The sequence below is a fragment of the Saccopteryx leptura genome, chromosome 2 (assembly GCF_036850995.1).
Source record: "Saccopteryx leptura isolate mSacLep1 chromosome 2, mSacLep1_pri_phased_curated, whole genome shotgun sequence".
NCBI lineage: Eukaryota > Metazoa > Chordata > Mammalia > Chiroptera > Emballonuridae > Saccopteryx > Saccopteryx leptura.
In genome coordinates, this window is record NC_089504.1 from 246,895,351 (window position 1) to 246,915,490 (window position 20,140).

Here is a 20,140-nt window from a genome sequence, read left to right on the forward strand (position 1 = left end):
CAGAACTGTTTTCTGTTATGGTTGTACCTGCAAGGTCTGGGAAGCTCCTCTGAGACATTGTTCCTAAGGAAATGGGTCTCACGCTCACGGTCTCCTGGGCCTCTGGTTTGGCCCTGACTGTGAGCAGTTCTCCTAGTAGGCAGCAGAGGGCGCCGATGACACGGCTGCCTCCCAGCAGTTTCCAGCGGTTAGAATTGATCAATGAGCTGCTGCCATTGTAAGGACGGGATGCAATGCCAGGCCTGGAAGTATTCCAGAGCCCATACTAGTTGCCAGCACGTGCAGTTCCACTCAGAGGGCTCTTTTGCAGGGTTGCCTCAGGGGGTACCCTTTGGTCATGGCATTCCTCAGGGTAAGGTGGGGTACAGTACCTGAAGCGTTTGCATCTTAATTCAAGCAAGTGATGGGCACCTGGAGCTCAGAAGCCCCGGTGTTATCTTTCAGACCTCTTCTCCTCCAGTCGCTCCATTTTTGGCTCCATGCTGCCTGCACCTGCCCCAGCACCTACCCCAGACCCCAGCAGTCCACCTGCTCAGGTAAAGGGAGCCGGGAGGAGGGCACAGGGCTGCTCATGAAACCTCTGCAGCGGGCTGGGCTAATGACATAGCCACACTGTCATAAGCAAACTGATAGGGGTCGCTAGAGCTCGTGCTGAGCCCATGACATTATTCTAGCTCTCCTTGAACACATCCCAGAGGTCCATGCAGTGGAGACTGCTGCATAGTCCTGTGCTCCTGCCCACGGCTCCATGTACCCTCTGTGCAGTGAGCTCTGTTCTGACCGTGTAAGGCATTGTAAGCAAGATAGCCAAGGAAAACGTGGATTGCTAGTAGAAAGAAGTTCTGTGTATTTCTTTCTCTTTTTACTCAGCAGTACAGAGCCAGGTGAGGCAGAGCCCGTTGCCCTGATGGGGCCCTCTGGCTGGTGCCTGTATCCTGTTAGATACCAGTAACTTGGCCCATCTTCTTCCATCTGGCTCTGGGAAGAATTCCTTCTATAGAGGTTGATATCAGAACAATCGATTCCTTATAGCATTTCCCTTTTAGGAAGAGATGACCTCTCTAGAAGTTGTTACATGAAACTGTCCTGAGGGAACCCCACGAGCAGCTGCGAGCCAGGCTGCCTCTGCTCTGTAACAAAAGATGGCGGGGACTTTTGGGGGACCCCTGCTGAACTCCAGAAACAAGATATGCCTAGGCAGAGAGCCAGCCGTGTACAGACAGTCGCTTGTCTGAGCCCTGTCTTATCATTCAGTTCCTATTGGAAACAAGACCCCTGTCGATGCCTGGAGAGACAGCCTTCGCCCCAGGCCAGCAGTAGTGGGACGGGAGGACCACCTTGTCCCTTCCATGCAGGGTCTGTCTCGGGGGCCGGCAGGCGCTATGGACTTGGTGGTGTGTAGCACCAGAGCGATGGCGAGTTGTGCGATGGCACCGTTTCTTCCTCACTTCTTCCTCTTCCCTTCCCAGGAGGGCATCCTGCCCACTACCGCCCTCCCCACCGTGAGCCTCCCTGACAGCCTCATTGCATCCCCTGCGGCCGCTGCCCTGGACCCCCCGGACAGGCCGGGCTGTGAAGGCGCTTCCCAGCCCGGGGACCCCTTTATTCAGCCCGCAGACTTCGGTCCTTCTGTGCCCCCCCTGAGTGCCCCACAGCCTTTCGTCCCTGTGTTCACCATGCCTGTGCTCTCGCCCAGCCCAGCCCCAGCGCCCACATCCCCTGCTGTGCCATTAGTTGCCCCTCCTGCCACTGCCCTGAACCCCCCAACCCCACCCGCCTTCCTGCAGTCACAGAAGTTTGCTGAAGCCAACAAGTCACCTGCTGTCATTACCCACACGGCCTCTGCCACCCTCACTCATGACGCCTCTGCCACCACCTTTAGCCAGAGCCAGGGCCTTGTTATCACCACGCGCCACCCTACCCCCTCCGCATCCTCCTGTGGCCTGGCCCTGTCTCCAGTCACCCAGCCGCCAGCTGTGGGGCCTCCCCAACCCTGCTTAACTTTTGTGCATCCCAAACCTGTATCCTTGACTGGAGGGAGGCCCAAGCAGCCCCCCAAAATAGTGCCTGCTCCCAAACCAGAGCCTGTGTCCTTGGTGTTGAAGAATGCTTGCATTGCCCAAGGTGAGTGGGAGGAGAGCAACTGGAGTGTGACCCTCCCACCCCTGGGAGAGTCCCCTGTCCCCAAGGCTTGAAAATTTGTGACACACACACACACATTGTCATGTGGAAAAAGTTATGAAATACTGTGTGTTTGTGATCTAGTCTATTTTCTATTCTGTGTTGTTCTTTTAAAGTTAGTCTCAACCCACTTTGAAAACACATGGTCCTGGCCATCTCTTTCCTGGGTCTGTATTTGTACCCCTTTGAGGGGAAATTACACAGAAATGTCAGGGGCCTTGGTGGCATTGTCTTTCCATGCCCTGTGGCCAGGACAGCTATCTCAGTGGCAGCCAGAGGGCCATGTTTCCCCTGGGGAGGTCCCATCCCATCTTGGCCTGCTGTGTTTAGCAGCAGTGTCAGAAGCAGTCCCACGGCTCAGGGCCCCTCCTGGTCTCCTTGTTCCAGCAGCTGCCTTTTCAGGACAACAAGTAGTGATCATGACGGGCCCTCTGAAGAGAGAAGGGATGTTGGCTTCCACCGTGTCGCAGTCCAATATGGTCATCACGCCTGCTCCTATCACCAGGGTGAGGGCCCTGGACAGACCTCCATGTCCTTAACCCACAGCGTGGCCCTGCTCTTAGGCGACCTGTGCCCAATGTGACTGTGGTTGGAGGTGACCCCTCTCTCCTCTTGTCACCCCAGGCTCCTGGAGTCACCGAGTTCCACAGCGGCATCCTGGTGACAGAGCTGGGCCATAGTACGAGCAGCCAGCCCAGCCCCGTATCCCGGCTCTTTACTCCAAGCACGGTGCACGACCCCCTGGTGAAGGGCGAGCAGGTCCCTCTGCGCGGGGGCAGTCCCCAGGTCCCTGTCGTGGGTTCCAGTGAGTGTTCACTGTGGTTGGGACAGTTAGGACTTTGTCAGTGAAAGGAACTTGCCCACCCCTGGACTGGGGAGGCTGCCTGTGGGCACCCCAGGATTAAGCCTTGGAGACCGAGCAGTGAGGTCTCAGGACCTGCCGCAGGCCCCGGCTGGGGCAGCGGCTTGGTGTGGGCAGGCCAAGCGTGGGAGCGGGACAGCAGCAGGCATGGTGCGGCTGGTGCCACCTGTGAGCGCATTTCTATGCGTGGCCTTCCACCAAGGAGACAGTGGGGGGCACTAGCTGGGCCTGGGGAAAGGACTGGCCCGAAGCTGTGCCACTGTTGGGATTGGAGCCAGACCCACTCCTTCCTCTCGGGAAGGTGAAACAGAAGTGTCGTCCTGTCTGAGGGAGACCATGGCACGGCGGCTTCTGGGACCCTGTCTTCCCTCCACCCTGGAAGACACGAGGAGGAAAAGCCTCTGCGGCAGGGCTCAGACAGGGGCCCGTCCAAGGACGGCTTTCAAAGAACATGAGCTTCAGAGTAGAAACAGGTGCAGGCTAGTGGTGAGTGAGGCCCAGAAGTCATGTGAGGAAGGGCTTAGGTGATGCCCCCTGTCCCCTGAGGCTCCAACGCAGGAAGTGAGAGCTGTGGTGGAAAGCACGCATGAGCGTGAGCACGAGCACAAAGGGGAGCAGAAGGGGCCGGGAGCCTTAGGCACTGGGTGGGTCAAGTGGAAGAGGCTGGGGGTGTCAGCGTGGCCTTCCTGGGGGGCGGCTCCTGAGAGAACCCCGTGACTGCAGCACAGCCAGCTCAGGCCATGGTCTCTGGGCGAGCGTGCTTTTGTTTCTTTTCATTAGAAGAGTTTGGAGAGTGGGTAAGACTGAACAAAGTATAAGGAAACGTGTCTGGAGTTTAAAGAACAAATGAACAGATGGCCTGTGTTCTCACTACGGGGGGGGGGGGTGCGGACAGGAGGCTTTCACACTCCGCAGAGACCCCTGGCTGTGGCTAGGTGGCTTGGTAGGAGGCTGTTAGGAGTGGGACTTCCTCTCTGAACTCTCCCACGTCCCCTAAGACCTGTGACTGGTCGAGCTCGGACCACGTTCCACTCCACGTGCGGCCAGCTCCCGTCTAGCCTCTCCTGGGACCAGCAGCTCCCTCGTGGGAGGCTGGCAAAGGTTTCTCTGGGTTTTGCCCAGGGGCCACGGAGGAGGGTTGCTCAATCTCTGGACTTGCTGGGAGCTCCTTTCCCGGGTGAGGGCTGTGGCAGGCGCCACCTGGCCGAGCCCACCTCTCCGGCCCTGTCCTGATGGGGGTTTTCTGTTCTTTCCAGGTCGTGATGGCCTGAACTCAGGGCAGGCCTCCCCATGCGCGTCAGAGCACAGCCCCAGTCCTCAGTCTCCTCAGAACAACTGCTCAGGGAAATACTCTGCAGAGCCCAAAACTGTGGCTGTGTTAAAGGTATCACGGCCCTCTTCCAGGTCTCTAGGAAGGATGGGGATCCCTAGCAAGGGTGGGGATCCCCAGGAAGGATGGGGAGGCAGGAACAAGGAGACTATCAAGGGTCCTTTGGGAGAGCTCTCTCCGTTCATGGGGACACACTGGGAGGACCATGGGCTTGGCCGGAGTCCCCAGGCTGGGGTGGCGTTGGAAGTGAGGCCGTCTGCTTTCATTTTGAAAGGAGCCTGCTTCCTCCGCCCATCAGCTGGCCTGTGGCAGCTGTCAGGAGAGGGGCGGTAGACGAGAGGTTTGCGGGTGCCTGGGAAGTGCCGAGTCAGCGGTGTTGGCTCCTGGCCGGTCATCTTGGGTCCTTGCCACGCTCTGTGCTCCAGGGGTGTTTCCTAGATCCCTTCCTGTTCTCTCCTTCACTTAGCTCTCTGACCAGCTGCAGGGTCCAGTCTGCTCCCTGAACAGTCAGCAGCAGGTTGGGAGGAAGGGGAAAAGGAAGGTGGGAGGTGGCCCTGCAGCCAGTGTGTCACAATGAGGAGTCGGTTCCCCAGCAGAACCGCCAGATGAAGCACATCTCAGCTGAGCAGAAGAGGCGCTTCAACATCAAGATGGACTTTGACACCCTCAACAGTTTGATCTCTAACAAGTCCAAGCTGGTGAGCTGCCCGGGGGCCTGGGGTGGGGGGAGCTGGGAGGCCGGCTGAGGGCACCGGCCTTGGTCCTGGGGTGTGGGTCCTGCGCTGACCCCCGCCCGCCCCCAGACCAGCCACGCCATCACGCTGCAGAAGACGGTGGAGTACATCACCAAGCTGCAGCAGGAGCGCAGCCAGATGCACGAGGAGGCGCGGCGGCTGCGGGAAGAGATCAAGGAGCTCAATGCCACCATCATGTGAGCCAGGGCCCGGGCAGCACATCGTCCTCTCAGCGTGTGCACACAGGGCCCCTGGGTCCTCGGTGCAGCGCTGTCGCTGCTTGTCACCCTTCTCCTTCCCAGCCTCCTATGGGCCTGCCCACTGGCAACCCACGGTCTGTAGTTGTCCCAGCTGCCTGGCACTTCCCCTTGACTCTTCCTGTTGTTCCAGCTCCTGCCAGCAGCTGCTCCCTGCCACGGGAGTGCCCGTCAGCCGGTGCCAGTTTGGTCACATGACAGACATGTTTGATGAATATGTGAAAAGCCGAACACTGCAGAATTGGAAGTTCTGGATTGTATCTTTGGGTTTCTTTCCCTCGCTGAAACGCAGCAGACATCCACACTGGTCCCTGAGAAAGACTCTCTTTAAGTGGTTGTCACTGAGTTCACAAGACAGCAAGGCTAGTTTTCTCCTGGACGTGGACCGCTGGCTCGCGGTCTGCAGTGGGCTGTCATTGGCTGTTCCGGGTCGGGGCTCCCAGGGAGGGAGAACAGGCCGCACAGCTCTCAGGGCCCTGGAGGAGTAAAGACGATGCCGGAGCCACTTGCAGAAGGAGGTGGCATCTAGCCTGACTCATCCTGCCAGCCAGATTGTCCCTGAAACAGTGGGGAGGGAGAGTCCCCCCGTGTGACAGATGGGGAACTAGGGCTCGTGAAACCAAGTGGCAGAGCCTGGATTTGAAACTGGTTCCCTTCGTGTTGTGCCTGAGCTTACGTCACAGGCCTTGAATGTTGGCATGAGGCGGGCACGCCTGCGTGCTGGACCCTGTGTCTAGGGCCAGGGCCTCCCTGTAGCTGGCCCACACAACAACAGCTGTGAGGTATGAATGAATCAAAATTATACCTTTTTTTGGTCAGATCAGCAAAATATATATATATTTTTTGGTGTACTGCAGATTTGTTTATGCATGCCACGAGATGAAAAAAGTTGAAAATCACTGTGTTAGATGATTTTGCCCACCTATAGGTGCTAGCATAAGTGTTCTGAGCACGTTCAGGGTAGGTTAGGCGAAGCTATGTTCCATAATGTAGGTGTATTAAATTCGTTTTGACTTAACGATGGGTTTATCAGGATGTAACCCCGTCATTAGTTGAGGAGCACCTGTGTATAGAAAACTGTTGTGTCCGTGTCACTACACCAGGACCCATTCTAGATCAAAGCAACTTCTCTGTCCCTGACTCCAGCCTGCTCAGTGGTCAGTTATAGTCAGCTGGCCACATGGTTGGCAGATGTAAGGGCACACTTGCGTAGTCTAGCTCTCCGTCTCTCAGCTGTCTGTGCACAGTCACTTGCCAATCCCAAAGGGAGCCAGTCCCAGGCCCTCCTCCACGCTTACCTTTTCTTTAACCCACGTGCGCACAGTTCAGCATCATCATCAAGCCGCTGTTTGAGTCCTTCAAGGGGATGGTGTCCACCAGCAGCCTGCCAGAGCTGCACCGCACGGCGCTGTCCTGGCTGGACCAGCACTGCTCCCTGCCTGTCCTCAGGCCCAGTGAGTTGGTACTACACGGGGGGGGGGGGGGGGGCTGCGGGGAGGGCTGTCACCCTTGGTGCTACTGCCAGGGAGGGGAACCTGTGGTGCGGCAGAAACCCAGGCCCCTGCCAGCACCCGTGCAGACGAGGATGGTGCCGGGTGGAGCTCTGAGCCAGAAACGCCAACTTCAGGGGCAGGGAGCAGACTCCCAGCCGCTCCGTAGCCTTGGTGCTCCCCGAGTTTGCTCAGACCCAGCTTACATTCACTGAGCTCTTACTGCCGGCTGGGCCCTGTCTCAGGTGTTTTCAGATGTTTCCGATTTTTTTTTTTCCTCTTTTTTTTTGTTTTTTTTTCTTTTGTATCTTTCTGAAGCTGGAAACGGGGAGGCAGTCAGACAGACTCCCGCATGCGCTCAGGATCCACCCGGCATGCCCACCAGGGGGCGATGCTCTGCCCCTCTGGGGCGGCGCTCTGTTGCAACCAGAGCCATTCCAGCGCCTGAGGCAGAGGCCACAGAGCCATCCCCAGCGCCCGGGCCATCTTTGCTCCAATGGAGCCCTGGCTGCGGGAGGGGAAGAGAGAGACAGAGAGGAAGGAGAGGGGGAGGGGTGGAGAAGCAGATGGGCACTTCTCCTGTGTGCCATGGCCGGGGATCGAACCCGGGACTCCTGCACACCAGGCCAACACTCTACCACTGAGCCAACCGGCCAGGGCCTGTTTCCATCTTTCATTCTTAACTGACAAAGCTCTGGCTATATGTTACGGTCATAGAGGAGTAGTGGTGATACCAGTGGATGAGCAGGGAGAGCTTAGGGTTCTCCACCTACCTGCACAGTACAGACGGAATTCAGAGAGCAGAAAGGCAGAGGGGCTGTCCTGTGTCCGTCCCTCGGTCAAGCTCGGTGCCCCTCCTCTGGCAAGTGTGAGAGTCACCACCATGTTCGTATGTGTAAGTGTGCACGACCACGTGTGTGTGCTGCTCATGGTGGGGTGAGGCTGCCCCTGCTCTGTGCCCTCAGCTGCCCCTCTGTCTTCCAGTGGTGCTGAACACCCTCCGCCACCTGAGCACGACCACCTCCATCCTGACAGACCCGTCCCGGCTGCCCGAGCAGGCAGCTGAGGCCGTCATCAGACTCGGCAAGAGATCGGGGGAGTCTTAGCAATGCTCAGCAGGCACATGCCACACGAGGGGCTACGAAGACCTTTCCCTGCCTGTGGAGAGGAGCTGCGCCCCATGCCTCTCCTGGTGCAGGGCCTCAGGGCCTCTCTCCAGCTCTGTTGGCCCTATGCTCCGCTTGAACCCGCACTCAGGTCAAGCAGGTTTGGGTCCTGCCGACAGCAATAGCCCATCTTTGGGAACCCTTTGCTGTAAACTCCTACTCAGCGACCTCAGTCACAACGTCCCTGCCCTCAGGGCAGCCCAGGGGGAACCTGCAGTTCCAGGCCTATCCTGCTGGTCTGCCCGGCCCAGAGGAGATGGGGCCCAAGGAGTCAGCACCTGCCCCTGGAATTGGAGAGCTACAGGGCCTTTCCCAGTTCCCTTCCCTCATGTTTTTGGCGGCTGTCTGCTTTGAATGACAGCCTATGCCTGCTCAGCTCGCCCCCAGGGCCATTGGAAGGTGTCTCTCTCCCTCCCCAGACTCTGACCTTGTAGACAGACTTGGACAGCTGCTCAGGCTTCCGTACAGTCAGCTGCTGGGTGAATCCCAGAACTCACGTGTGCAGAAGCGGAGGGTGCGAATGCACGTGGACGAGAAGGAAAGCACAAACAATGCAAAGCCGCTGCCCCAGCTCAGAAAGCCCCAGGCGGTGTCTGATGTGTCCTGAGTCCGCTCCACTTGGTGTGGCCAGTGGCAGCTGTAGCGTTCCTCGTTGACTGGGGAATTGTGGTGGGGACTTGGCCTGGGGTATCACCAGGAGCCCGCTCATAGCGCGGCCCTCCCACTCTGCGCTCCGCCTGCCCCCACACTCAGTCTCCGACCCACCAGCAGTCTCTGACGACACATGTGGCCATCAGGATATAGCATTCAGAAGGCCAGACCCCATGGTGCCGACACCAGCTTGGTCATCTGGTCTGCATTGTTTACCCAGGAGCCCCAAACCGTAACAATTGTCGGACCAATGATGTCAACGCGCCCGAAGACTGTCCTGTCCTGTGTCTGGAGGAAGAATTGAGTGTTAAAGGCAGAACTCCGAGGTGGCCAACCTTGGCTATCTCTCAGCGGCGTCCCGACCACAGTAAAGAACTACTTGGTTGATGGGGTGCAGGGCGCCTGGGGGCATGGGGATGTTTGCAAGTGTGGGAACTGCTGAGGGGAGGGCTCAGAGGAAAGTGTGGCAGGAGGGTGGCCCAGGCCTGTTGTCCTCGCTGTATCTACAAGGACAGCTGTGGGTGGAGGGCGCTCGAACACTCAGGAAGCCCAGCCAGGGGACCTCCTCGCTGAATGAATGTGCTTTTATCTTCCTGCTGTGAAGTCCAGTGGGCCTGCTGGCTTTCTGCTGTTCGCCCCACCAGAGATGGAGACATCATGCTGGGCAGGCTAGGGGTCCTAGAGGCCTGTCACTGGGGAGTGCGGGGGACCACAGCTACCTCCTGAAGTTACAGTCCATGTGGAGGCTCCCCCTGGTTCCTGGAGGCCCGGGGAAAGTTCTCAGAGAGCAGCCCTGCCTCAGCCTGGGGTGATGGAGGCCAGATGGGGGCTCTCTCCCTGTTGTCTACGCCACCACCTGTGCCACAGGTCACTGACCCCTGCTTCCTGGTCTGTGCTGCAAACCCACACAAGAGCAGTGTGGGGCACCCCTCAGGCTCCCCAGAAAACATGTTTACAGACCCGGCGGCTCCCTTTCCCAAGGAGCAAGCATAGACGAGGCCGGCCCGGCCCTTCAGTTTCTACTGGGAAGTGGTCACAGAGCCACCTTCACCCCACAGTAAACATGAGGTCCCTTTCAAAAGGGGAGGCCACCATGGGGGGGGAGTGCCACTAGGAAAACCACGTTCACAGCTGCGAGGCGCTAGGTGGGTCACAAGCTTGGCCCTGCCCAGACCCTGTGCCTTCCTAAACCACGCAGGTGGCAGGTGGCCGCCATGCCTGGCCCAGCCTGGACCTCTCCTGAATTAGTAGCTTTCTCCCCACCCCTTACTGGGAGTACTTTAAAAAAAAAAAAAAAAAACCACTCTGTGGAATATACAATGGGCCTCTTGCTTCTTTGGCCTACCTCTCCCTCTCTCCCTTTTGCTGATTTAATGTTCAGATTCTCTTTTGTTAAATATTTAAGGCTGTTTGTGTGTGACTTTAAAGTGTGTGTGTCTGTGTGGCATGTTTTTGTTTTGAGATATTGACTTAAATCCATTTCTCTTGGTGCTCATGATTACCACGACTGTAGGGCCACAAAGCTGTTTCTCTTAATGCAGACACGACTGTTTCTTGTCCTCGAGGTTTTCTTGTTTTGGAGTCTTGTCTGAGGAAGCTGGCCAGTCCCAAGGCCTCTTGACTTCTCTCTGGGGGTCCCAGCCAGGAGGCGGGGGCACCGAGGCCCCCCTGTGGGAGGCCTCAGGGAGACGCTGACTGCGGCTGGGGTTTGTTTACACTTTCTTCCACTCCCACTCCTGTCCCTGCTCTCATAAAAGAAACATTAAAATGCTGACACTTTGGAGAATAAGCAAATTAATCTGAAAAGGAAAAAAAAAATCCCGACTGGCACAATAATTTCTGCAAATCTGTGAAATCTTTCTGTGCCATCAGCTCCCTGCACACCACTGCTTGCTCTCACAATGAGTGGGGACGCAAGGATGGGGCAAGGGCCGCCGAGGGGCCCTTTCTGAGAGTTGAAGAAAGGCTCGTCCCTCCTGTCTCAGGTGGTTACACACAACCATCACCCCCTCGGGAGGACCCCCCGCCCCGGCAGAGCGGCAGGTTTGCAGAGGTCTTCACAGCGTCAGAAACTAGTGTTGATGGAAGGGAGGGACTTGGGGGCGGCAGTGAGATCCCCAGCCTGGCCACCTGCCTGGAGCCTCTCTGTAGGTGGAAGGGTGGTTAGTGGTTCCCATGTGTCCTTGGGAATCCAGCTTTGTCCACCTGTCCATCTGACCTGACCCTCTGTCCTCTTTCTAGAGGTCAGGCCAGCAGGTTTTGTTGTAGCCAAAAGAAACATAAACTTGGATTCTTAGGGGACTTGGGACGCCAGGGTAGTGCCAGACTTGGTCCCGCCCCAGGTGAAGGGGTGTGCAGGTGAGTGATGTCATTGCCTGGTCCTGGCACACCGCTGCCAGGAGGGCTCCCTGTGCGGTCCTGGCTGACTCCACCCCCACTTTCTCAGGTTGGGTCTCCCTTCCTTGGGAGGGCCGGCTTCCCACCTTGATGAATCTGGGGGCAGCTGGTTCGTTTTTAAGGTTACAAGTTTTTACTGTCTGGTTGAAGGAGAGCTCATCGGAGGCGGGACTCCAAGGGGTCTGGCAACCCATGGGGGAGGGTCCTGCAGCCCAGGCCCTGCGCAACCCCTCCTCAGTGCAGCTCTTGTATCTTACTGGCTCCCGTGGGGTGGCTCGGAACATGGCCACATCACCCCTCCAGGGGTCCCTGGGTCCTTTGATGGTCTTTGTCCAGTGCCTGGGGTGCAAGTTGAGCTGCTCCTTCTCTCTGGCAGAACTGCCTTCCCCAGGGACGCACTGCTGGCCATTGAGCTCGGTGTGTCCCCACAGAGCTGCCCCCAGACCGAGCTTTGCTACGTGCTCCTCCACCAGTCCCCTGGGCCTGGCTGGGTCGGGAGTCGGAGCTCCAGGTGGCGGAGTGGTCACCGGCTGCCCCCCCTGCAGCAGGCCTGGGTTTGGGTTCGCCCCCCCCCATGCCTCACATATAAAGATTTTCCCCATGTGCGAGCATAGGGGAGGGGAAAGGAGAGTAAGGCTAGAGGCCGGAAGAGTTGGGAGCTCAGTGTCTTTGCCCCGTTCAGTAACTGCCTTGGTCTCGGCCAGGCCCATTCAGCAGATCCTAGTGGCCCAGGGCTCCGGGAATAGGGAGAAGCCCGAGTTCCTCCATGTGGCCCAGCAACCCAGTTTTCTTCTGCTGTGGACGTGGCTTTTCCAGCTCACCACGCAGAAGCTGTTTCTTTGTCGGGGTTTGTGAAAATCAGCTTTGGAGAAAGAAGAGAACTTTTTTATATTGAATGTTGGCTGTGTATGTGTGTGTGTGTGTGAGTGTGCGCAGAGGTGCGCACGTGTGCATTTACTTAATGGAATTTTATTTTTGAGAAATTCCCTTCCAAATATGTAGCAAAATTCACCTTCATCTCCCAATCAGACCTTGGGCGTCGCTAATTTGAAGAATTCTCTTCTGCGTTTCTGAACATAGACGCGCTGCTCTCAAGAATTGAGGTTGTGGAGGGTTGGGGGAAACCGAAGTTGCATACATTTCCGTCAAGTTTACACCCTGCATTGGAAGGTCTGGAGGACTCAGCCCTGGGAGAGGCGGCCTCTGCCTACGACGCCCCCTGCTTCCCTACCGGAATCTTTTTACAGCCTGTGAGAGGAAACTCCTTCGCTTACTTTGTAACACCACAGCCAGAACACCACATTTTCCTTTTCCAGTTTCGGTTCGTGTGCAAATGGTTCACTTTTCTGTTGTGAGCGTGTGGGGACTCCTCTGGGAAGCAGGGCTCCCTGTGGTCTAAGACACAGACGCAGAGTCTCGCCCGAGGTCCTCAGGCCCCATCGCCAGAACAGAGCCCTTGAGTTCTGCCGCGAGAAGCACATCTCCACCAGCTTTATTCAACACTACAGTGCAGTTTGAAACTATATTTGCATCCATGACAATAAAAAGCTGTATTTTTTGGAAAAGCCTGTGGTGTGTGGTCTTCAGTGCCTCCCTGCTGATCTGCGGGAGAGGCGATGGGAGGAGAGGAGGACAAAGGAGCGCGCAGCCACTCGCTCGTTCTGACCTGGGGCATGCGTGCAGCCTGGTGTGGAGGCGGGGGTGCGGACAGAGGGCCAAGGCAGCGGCAGCGGTTGGGGGGCTCTGCAGGTGTGTCCAGAAAGACAGTGGTCATGACCCATGCCCAGTGTGACAGTCCCTGCCTCTGACTCACCAGGTGGACAGATATCAGTGATGCTTGTACAAACTACCTGTTTTTTTATCTGCGGCGTGGGCAGACGGCACCTGCCCTAAATGCTTCCCAGGGTGGTTATAAGGGTCTCATCAAGTCACATGTGTCAGGGTGCCCAGTGACCCACCCATGAAGCGCTGCACTCAAGAGCAGAGGTTGTCATCAGTGTGGTCAACACTGGCCCTGGGGCTGAAAGGGCTCTTAGTTGTGGCGATGGCCCCAGATGGCTGTGGTCTCCCTGCTAACCGTTGACCTCCACCACGGAAGGAGAAAATGCTGGGACGTTGGTTGGCTACCGGAAATGTCCCTTTGTTGTGCTGAGGGGATTTTGATGATCTTGAATCTAGAAGCTTCTCCCCCACCCAAGCTCCTGCACCTGGGGATCGTGACCGGATGAGCCTGCACCTGGGGATCGTGACCGGATGAGCCGTGCTGTCCTGGCAGGCCACTGCCCCCCTCCCCCGGTGCAGAGCGGAGGCTGTTTCACTGAACAACTGCCCAGATCTGTATCTCTAGACAGCCATGCGGTGGTTGGATGGATACACAGCTTCCTGTCTGATCAGACCTCCATGCTTTCCCCAGGGAAAAAAGTTCATAGCACAAAACTAGGTTTGGGGCCTTCACAGCTGGAGAGAGGTGAGTGGTACCTGGGTTTCTTTGGGTTAGAAGGAGTTCGGTCGCCATTGAGCTAGGCATCAGGTGTCCGTTCTTTTTCCTTGTTTGAGTATGTCCCGTGAGGACAGTGCTGGGGGCATAATTTGGAGAATAAGTTGGAGTTTGGATGGGCTGGGAAGTGAGGAGCAGAGTGTCTAGAGGCATGAGGCCAGTGTACGAGTGACTCTTGTTCTGCTGTCAGGTGTGGGGCCACCATGGGGCCCTCCACACCTCTGGGCGGGCACTCCCGTGGTACAGAGAAAGGAACAGAGGCGAGAGACATGGGTTGGAGCGAGAAGGCTAAAGCATCATTTTTTTTTTATCTTGTCGATGGCTCTCCATGCACCGAATAAATCCAAGCATTATTCTTGATGTCCTTCCTTTCCCCTAACACCAAGCCCCATCAGGTTTGTCTTCTAAATTTCTTCCGAGAACATTACCCACTTTTCCATTTCTGCGGCCATTACCGAAGTCCATGTCACTGTCATTTCCTCAGCCAGTTCCCATAAAGGTGCCCCTCACCCCATTATTCTCTTACGCTCTGTCTTCCGGTCAGCACGAGCCTGAACCTGGAGAGGTCGGAGGCTGGTCCTGCTCCTCCTCCGCGTCAGGTGCGGGCCCTGGAACCCGGGTAAGTCTTTTAGGGAGGTGTCATGGAGAACTCCTTATGAGTGCATAGCTAATATAAAAAGTCAATGTTAGTGATTTAGTAATTAGGTGTAGATAGAATTCTACGTGTCACTTCAAAACCTCTCAATGTGGACTGACTTCCGCGGCTAACGGTTTAGGCTCTCTAGCAGGCTCTCTGGGGTGTGTCAGGACCCGCATCTGGCCTCTGTAGCGTGCTGTGATTGAACTTGGCCCTGAATTTCAATAAGTGTGCTTTTCTATCTCTTTATGTCAGAAAACCTCTGACAGGCACAGAAGTAGGGCAGCATAACGACTCCCGCGGATGCATCCATTTCAGCAGCGACCAGCTGAGGGCCAGCTTTGTTTTCTGTGTGCCGCGCGCCCCCCGCCCCCATTGTTTTGAAGCAAACCCCAGACACCATACGGGTATCATCTGTGAATAATAAATGTGCTGGGCAGTGCCACTTCCAGGATTGCATGTACGCCTGCCACATGGGTCCTTTAAAGGCTCCCTGAAGGCTTTGTGAAACGCGACAAAGTCATGGTTAATGCGAAACCCGTGGAATAGGGAGTCCCGATTGATCAGATATTGTTTCACAGAATTATTAGCTAGAAAACCCTTACCGTTTAAAAAGGAGAAAAGCTTTCAAGATAAGCGTCTGCTTTCCTGCCTGAATAGGTATGGTACTGCAAACAGTCTAATCTCTTCATCTCAAGTGTGATTGATTTTCGCTCCTGGGGGATGTGGCCCAACGGGGCTGGCTGTTTCCATCACAGATTTGTAGTCAGGGGAGGGCCCCATGAGCCCAAGCCAGTAGCCCCTCCCATCTGCCCCTCACCGGCCCCCCCAAGGCCAGATTCCAGCCTGTTGGTGTCCCCAGGTCCCCAGCCCCCATCAGTGTAACTGAATGACCCACTGGGATATGCATACTGTCTGCCTCCCCCCCCCCCCCCCAGCTGCCCTGAGTTGACCAGTTTTTCCCTCTTCCCTCCAGTCTCTGTCCAAGGAGCACGTGCTGACGGCTGAATTTGAACTGGGCTCAGGGAACACAGCAGGGACTGTATTGAGACACAGCAAAATCTGTGAGTGTGAGTGATGGAGTCAGCCTGGGGTGCACAAGGCATGGCAGGAGCAGGTCCTGGAACCGGGGTTGGGAATGTCCCCTTGGTAGGTGGCACCTGAGCCAGGAGCCAGCAGGACGAGCAGGGTCAGCCAGGCAAAGGGACAAAACCCACAGGAGAACACTTTCCATGGGCAGAAAGGCCCACGACCCTAACCCCTTAGGCGCACGCAGCTGGGTCCCCCCATCTCCCTGCTGCGGCTTTTTCTTATGTTATCTCTTCTGTCTCTTGAAGTTCTCTCCTCTTCCAATTGACTCATTCCTCTCCACACACCTGTTTCTCGAGTCTCTCTGCTTCTAACCTGCCTTTCTTTGGCTTTCAATCTCGCCCGCAGAAATGTCATCCGCCCCCATTCTGCACCTTGATACGTGGCTCCGCCACCCACCCTATCGCTCAAGGCAGAAATTCAGGCCTCGGCCTGGTGGCTTCCTCCCTTCCCGCCTTCAGTCTGTCAGGACATCCTGTCCGTGTTCCCTCCGACATAATCACTGGTCCAGCACTCCTCACCGCCCCACCGCCATCGCGAGCATCTGCGCCGCCATCGCCTGGCCCGCGCTGTCACGTTCCCCAGGTTTCACCTCTGGCTGCTGCTCCTCATCCCTACGGAACTAGAATCGGCTCTTTAAAGACACGAGACACATGACACATTGTGTCTTTCCCCTGCATGAACGTCCAGCGCTTCCTGTTGCCGTTAGACTAAAGTCCAGATTCCCCACCATCTGGCTCTTGACTGCCCTGGGCTAGTGCCACGTCTCTGGGCCAGAGAGTCTCCATCTGTCAACTGTGGGTGGTGGCACTTGGCCCCTGCTGGGTTGCTGCAAAGATCAGTGGTCCCGCATCTTAAACATTCCCGCTTCGCTGCTCGTCGCCTCTCTTCCTGGCCTGCTTCCTCATTCCCATCAAATCGTGTCTTTCAAATTTCTCAGCGTTTATGAATGCTGCTGCAAAGACCATCCTCCTTTTTAGTGTCCGGGAGTTGTGTGATTCTCCTCTCCCTACGGCACCCTGCCTGCCCCCTTTTCACTGGTCAGATCCTGTGTCTGTGCCATGGACACAGCCGGTACAGGTCAGCATTGAGTGGATCCTAACAGAGCCTTCCTAGCTCCAGTCTAAAAAGGTCAGGAAAGAGCTTTCAGCTTTCTAACATCCATCCCTTTTCCAAAAATCTATCCTCCTAGCATTTCAGAACCTATTGCGCTTATAGAATCAAGTCCCTAGTCCTCAGCATGGCCTTCAGTGTTCTAAATGTGACATCGCCCCGGCCGAATAGCTCAGTAGGTTAGTGTTGTTCTGGTGTGCAAAGGTTGCAGGTTCAATCCCTGGTCTGGGCACATATAGGAACAGATCCATGTTTCTGTCTTCCTCTTTCTCTCTCTCTTTCCCCACCCTTCCTCTTTTTGTAAAATAAAAATAAATAAATAAATAACGCATAAAAGTATGAATAAATACAACCTCATCTCTCGCTACTCCCTATGATGTGGCCCGGTTTCCAGGCAGAAGGGACTCCCTGAGGCGATGTAGCCACACCCCACAACTCGTCCCTCTGCCTTCGCCAGCGCCCCCTCCCCTGGGAGCCCTGGTGTTGCCCCCTCCCCAGCCTGCCCGGGCCCACCCCACTTCGGACGACTCCCAAGGCTCCACTTCCATCCCTCACATCACATGCCACCTTCTGCTTGGAAATGGGCCTTCACATGACCAGCCTTCCTAAGAACAGGGACCAACATCTCATTTTATCAGTCATCTCCCCTGGCACCAAGCTGCTGTGTCCCGGGCACACACTTAGTAAGCTTTTGATTTAAATCACATCTACCACTCCCTGCTCAGGGTGATAAAATGGGTGCTGTTATCAACCCACTTCAGAGATAAGGAAGTTGAGGCTTGGAGAGTTGCATCTCATCAAGTGTGAATCTGAGCTGCAGATGTGGGTGTGTCTGGCTGCAGAGCCTCCTCTCCTCCCAGTGATCACAGCCGCCATGTCCCCGCCCCGAGCGGGGTGGTTTCTGTTTATCCCCTTTTTATCCTCAGAGGATCCTGGGTGGTAGAAATTATTATCCTTATTTTACAACTAAGTCTCACCTTTTGTGTTAAGGACACTCAACAAACTGAGTCAAGGGAACTTCCTCACCCTGACAAAGGCATCCATCAACATCCCACAGCTAGCAGGTTCCTTAGTGGAAGACTGAGTGAGACAGGGGTGTCTGCTCTCCCCACTTCTGTTCAACACTGTTCTGGAGGTCCCCGTTGGGGTGGTTAGGCAAGATGCAGAGATGCAAGGCATTCTGATTGGAAAGGAAGAAGGGAAAACGGTCTGTACACGATGCCAAATATAGGCAACCCTAAAGGACACACATACAGCCATTAGAGCGAGTGCACGAGCTCAGCAAGGTCACAGGACACGAGATTGATGTACAAACATCAACTGCTTTCTGGGTACTAGCAATAAACAATTGCATGTACAATAGCTTCAAAGACAATAAAAAATACTTAGGAATACATTTAATCCAGGATGTGTAAGACTTCTAGATTGGAGTCCTGGCCGGCTAGCTCAGTTGGTTGCAGCACCATCCCAATACGCCAAGGTTGCAGGTTTGATCCCCAGTCAGGGCACATACAGGAATCAACCAATGAATGCGTAAGTAAGTGGAACAATAAATCAGTTTCTCTCTCTCTCTCTCTCTCCCTTTTTCTCTAAAGCTAATCAATCAATAAAACTTTTTTAAAAAGATGAGTCAAGTCCAAAAAGTAAACCGATTAATCTGTTGTCAAATGATTTTCTCCAAGGATGCCAAGCCAGGGGAGGGGAGGGCATAGTCTTCTCAGTAAATGGTGTTTGGACTTAGGAAAAAAATAGTGTAAGTCTTCATGACCTGGACTGGGCTACAGTTTCTCAGACATGACATCAAAAACATAGGCAGCCAGGAGAAAAATTGATCAGTTACACTTCATCAAAAATAATCATTTTTGAGTGTCAAGGACTCTTATCGAGAAAGTGAAAAGACAACCCACAGAAATTGGAGAAAATATTCGCAAATTGTGTTATCTGGTTAGGGGTCTGCTGTCCAGAACACATGACTCCTACAACTCAATGATAAAATGAAAAACAACCCGATGAAAAAAATTAGAAAATAATAGCCAACCGTTGAACCACCCAAATGCCCTTGACTTGATGAATGGATGAACAAAATGGTGTCTGTAGACAGCTAGATGGAATATGACGCAGCCATGAAAAAGAATGCCATGCTGACCCTGGCTACCACGTGGACAAACCTTGAGACCACCAGACACGGGAGACCTTGGATTGTATGATGACATTTATATGAAATGCCCAGAATACAGATGAGGTTGCCTCACATCGTTCATTGAGGGCCAGAAACTGGAAGCCAAGAATTATCTGGCCTGGGTACAAATTTTTGTTGGGGAAAGAGTGTTTTTGAATAAGTCAGTGAATAAAACTGGGAATTCCAAGAGCCTCACAAGTGTCATTCTGCATATCTCTTCTCATGACAAAGTATATACTATCGTATGGGACTATCTGTAAAAAAAGGGGGAGGGAGAAATAACACTGCACTGGCTACGCGGAGAAATCAGTTGTGCTATACAAGGAATGAGCTGCCTTAGCCTGACCAAGCAGTGGCACAGTGGATGAAACATTGGACTGGGATGCAGAGGACCCAGGTTCGAGACCCCAAAGTCTCCAGCTTGAGTTCAGGCTCATCTGGCTTGAGCAAAAAGCTCACCAGCTTGGACCCAAGGTCGCTGACTTGAGCAAGGGGTCACTCGGTCTGCTAAAGGCCTGCTGTCAAGGCACATATGACAGCAATCAATGAACAACTAAGGTGTAGCAACAAAAAACTAATAATTGATGCTTCTCACCTCTCTCTGCTCCTTTCTGTCTGTCCCTATCTCTCTCTCTCTCTGTCCCTGTTAAAAAAAAAAAAAAAGAAAGGAATGAGCTGCCTGTAGGCCGCTTTGGTTGCAGCATTTAGCTGAGAGTCTGAGGAGCAGATGGAGAGCTGTGAGCAGGGGACCCGGGTCTGACCTTGGAGATCACACACCCACTGCGACAGCGGACAGCCACAATGAGGTGGCCAAAGGTAAAGCCCTTCGAACCTCTCCACATCTTGCCCTCTTTTCTCTAGTCACCATTTCCTCTAAATTTGAAATTGTCTTTATTTTGCGAATTTCTTTTTTTCTTCTTTTTTTTATTACTAAGTGTTCTTTGAGAAAATGACTTTGCATGGCCTCATAATGTCATCTTCCAGGGACAGCATAGTTTGCTCTGTTTTGTATTTTAGCCATTTGCTTAACTTTAGGCATTTGGGTTATATGGCAACTGTGGAAATGTGTCTCTGAGCTCTGTTTTGGGGAAATATAACAGACTGAGGGCCCGTCATTCACTGCTGTGCTCCGAAACCCCCCAGCCCATTACACAGGGCTGTGCCTCCAGCAGACCTCTCCGAGCCAATAACTGTGTGCGATGGGGACACTGAGGCCATCTCCCTCCTCTGACAGTGACTGTGAGGACTCCCCGACAGCCTTGCTGACCCCTCTTGGAAAAGCACTTGAGTCTCAGAGACTGCCTCCAGCCCTCCTTCCTTCTGTTTCCTTCCATAGGGAGCAGACCTGCCTGGGTCAGCCCTCTTTGCTGACCCCCTTCCCCTCCCCTCCCCTCCCCTCCCCTCCCCTCCCCTCCCCTCCCTTCCCTTCCCCTCCCCTCCCCTCCCCTCCCCTCCCCTCCCCTCCCCTCCCCTCCCCTCCCCTCCCCTCCCCTCCCTTCCCTTCCCTTCCCTTCCCCTCCCCTCCCCTCCCCTCCCCTCCCCTCCCCTCCCTTCCCC

At 55.0% G+C, this 20,140-nt stretch overlaps 1 protein-coding gene across 5 annotated transcripts in view; it reads left to right on the forward strand.

The window, feature by feature from the left end:
- Positions 1-12,623, forward strand: part of MLXIP (MLX interacting protein) — a 61,970-nt gene extending 49,347 nt beyond the window's left edge. Inside the window, exons 8-17 of one of the 5 annotated variants that reach the window (XM_066371047.1) lie at positions 445-536; positions 1,470-2,124; positions 2,569-2,687; positions 2,806-2,986; positions 4,300-4,427; positions 4,967-5,071; positions 5,177-5,304; positions 5,498-5,621; positions 6,689-6,818; positions 7,839-12,623. In XM_066371047.1, the coding sequence (XP_066227144.1) occupies positions 445-536; positions 1,470-2,124; positions 2,569-2,687; positions 2,806-2,986; positions 4,300-4,427; positions 4,967-5,071; positions 5,177-5,304; positions 5,498-5,621; positions 6,689-6,818; positions 7,839-7,960 (1,784 nt within the window). In that variant the 3' untranslated portion in view covers positions 7,961-12,623. The remainder of the gene's footprint in view (positions 1-444; positions 537-1,469; positions 2,125-2,568; positions 2,688-2,805; positions 2,987-4,299; positions 4,428-4,966; positions 5,072-5,176; positions 5,305-5,497; positions 5,622-6,688; positions 6,819-7,838) is intronic. The other 4 variants (XM_066371050.1, XM_066371048.1, XM_066371051.1 and 1 more) reach the window with 4 other exon arrangements.
- Positions 12,624-20,140: the final 7,517 nt, after the last annotated feature.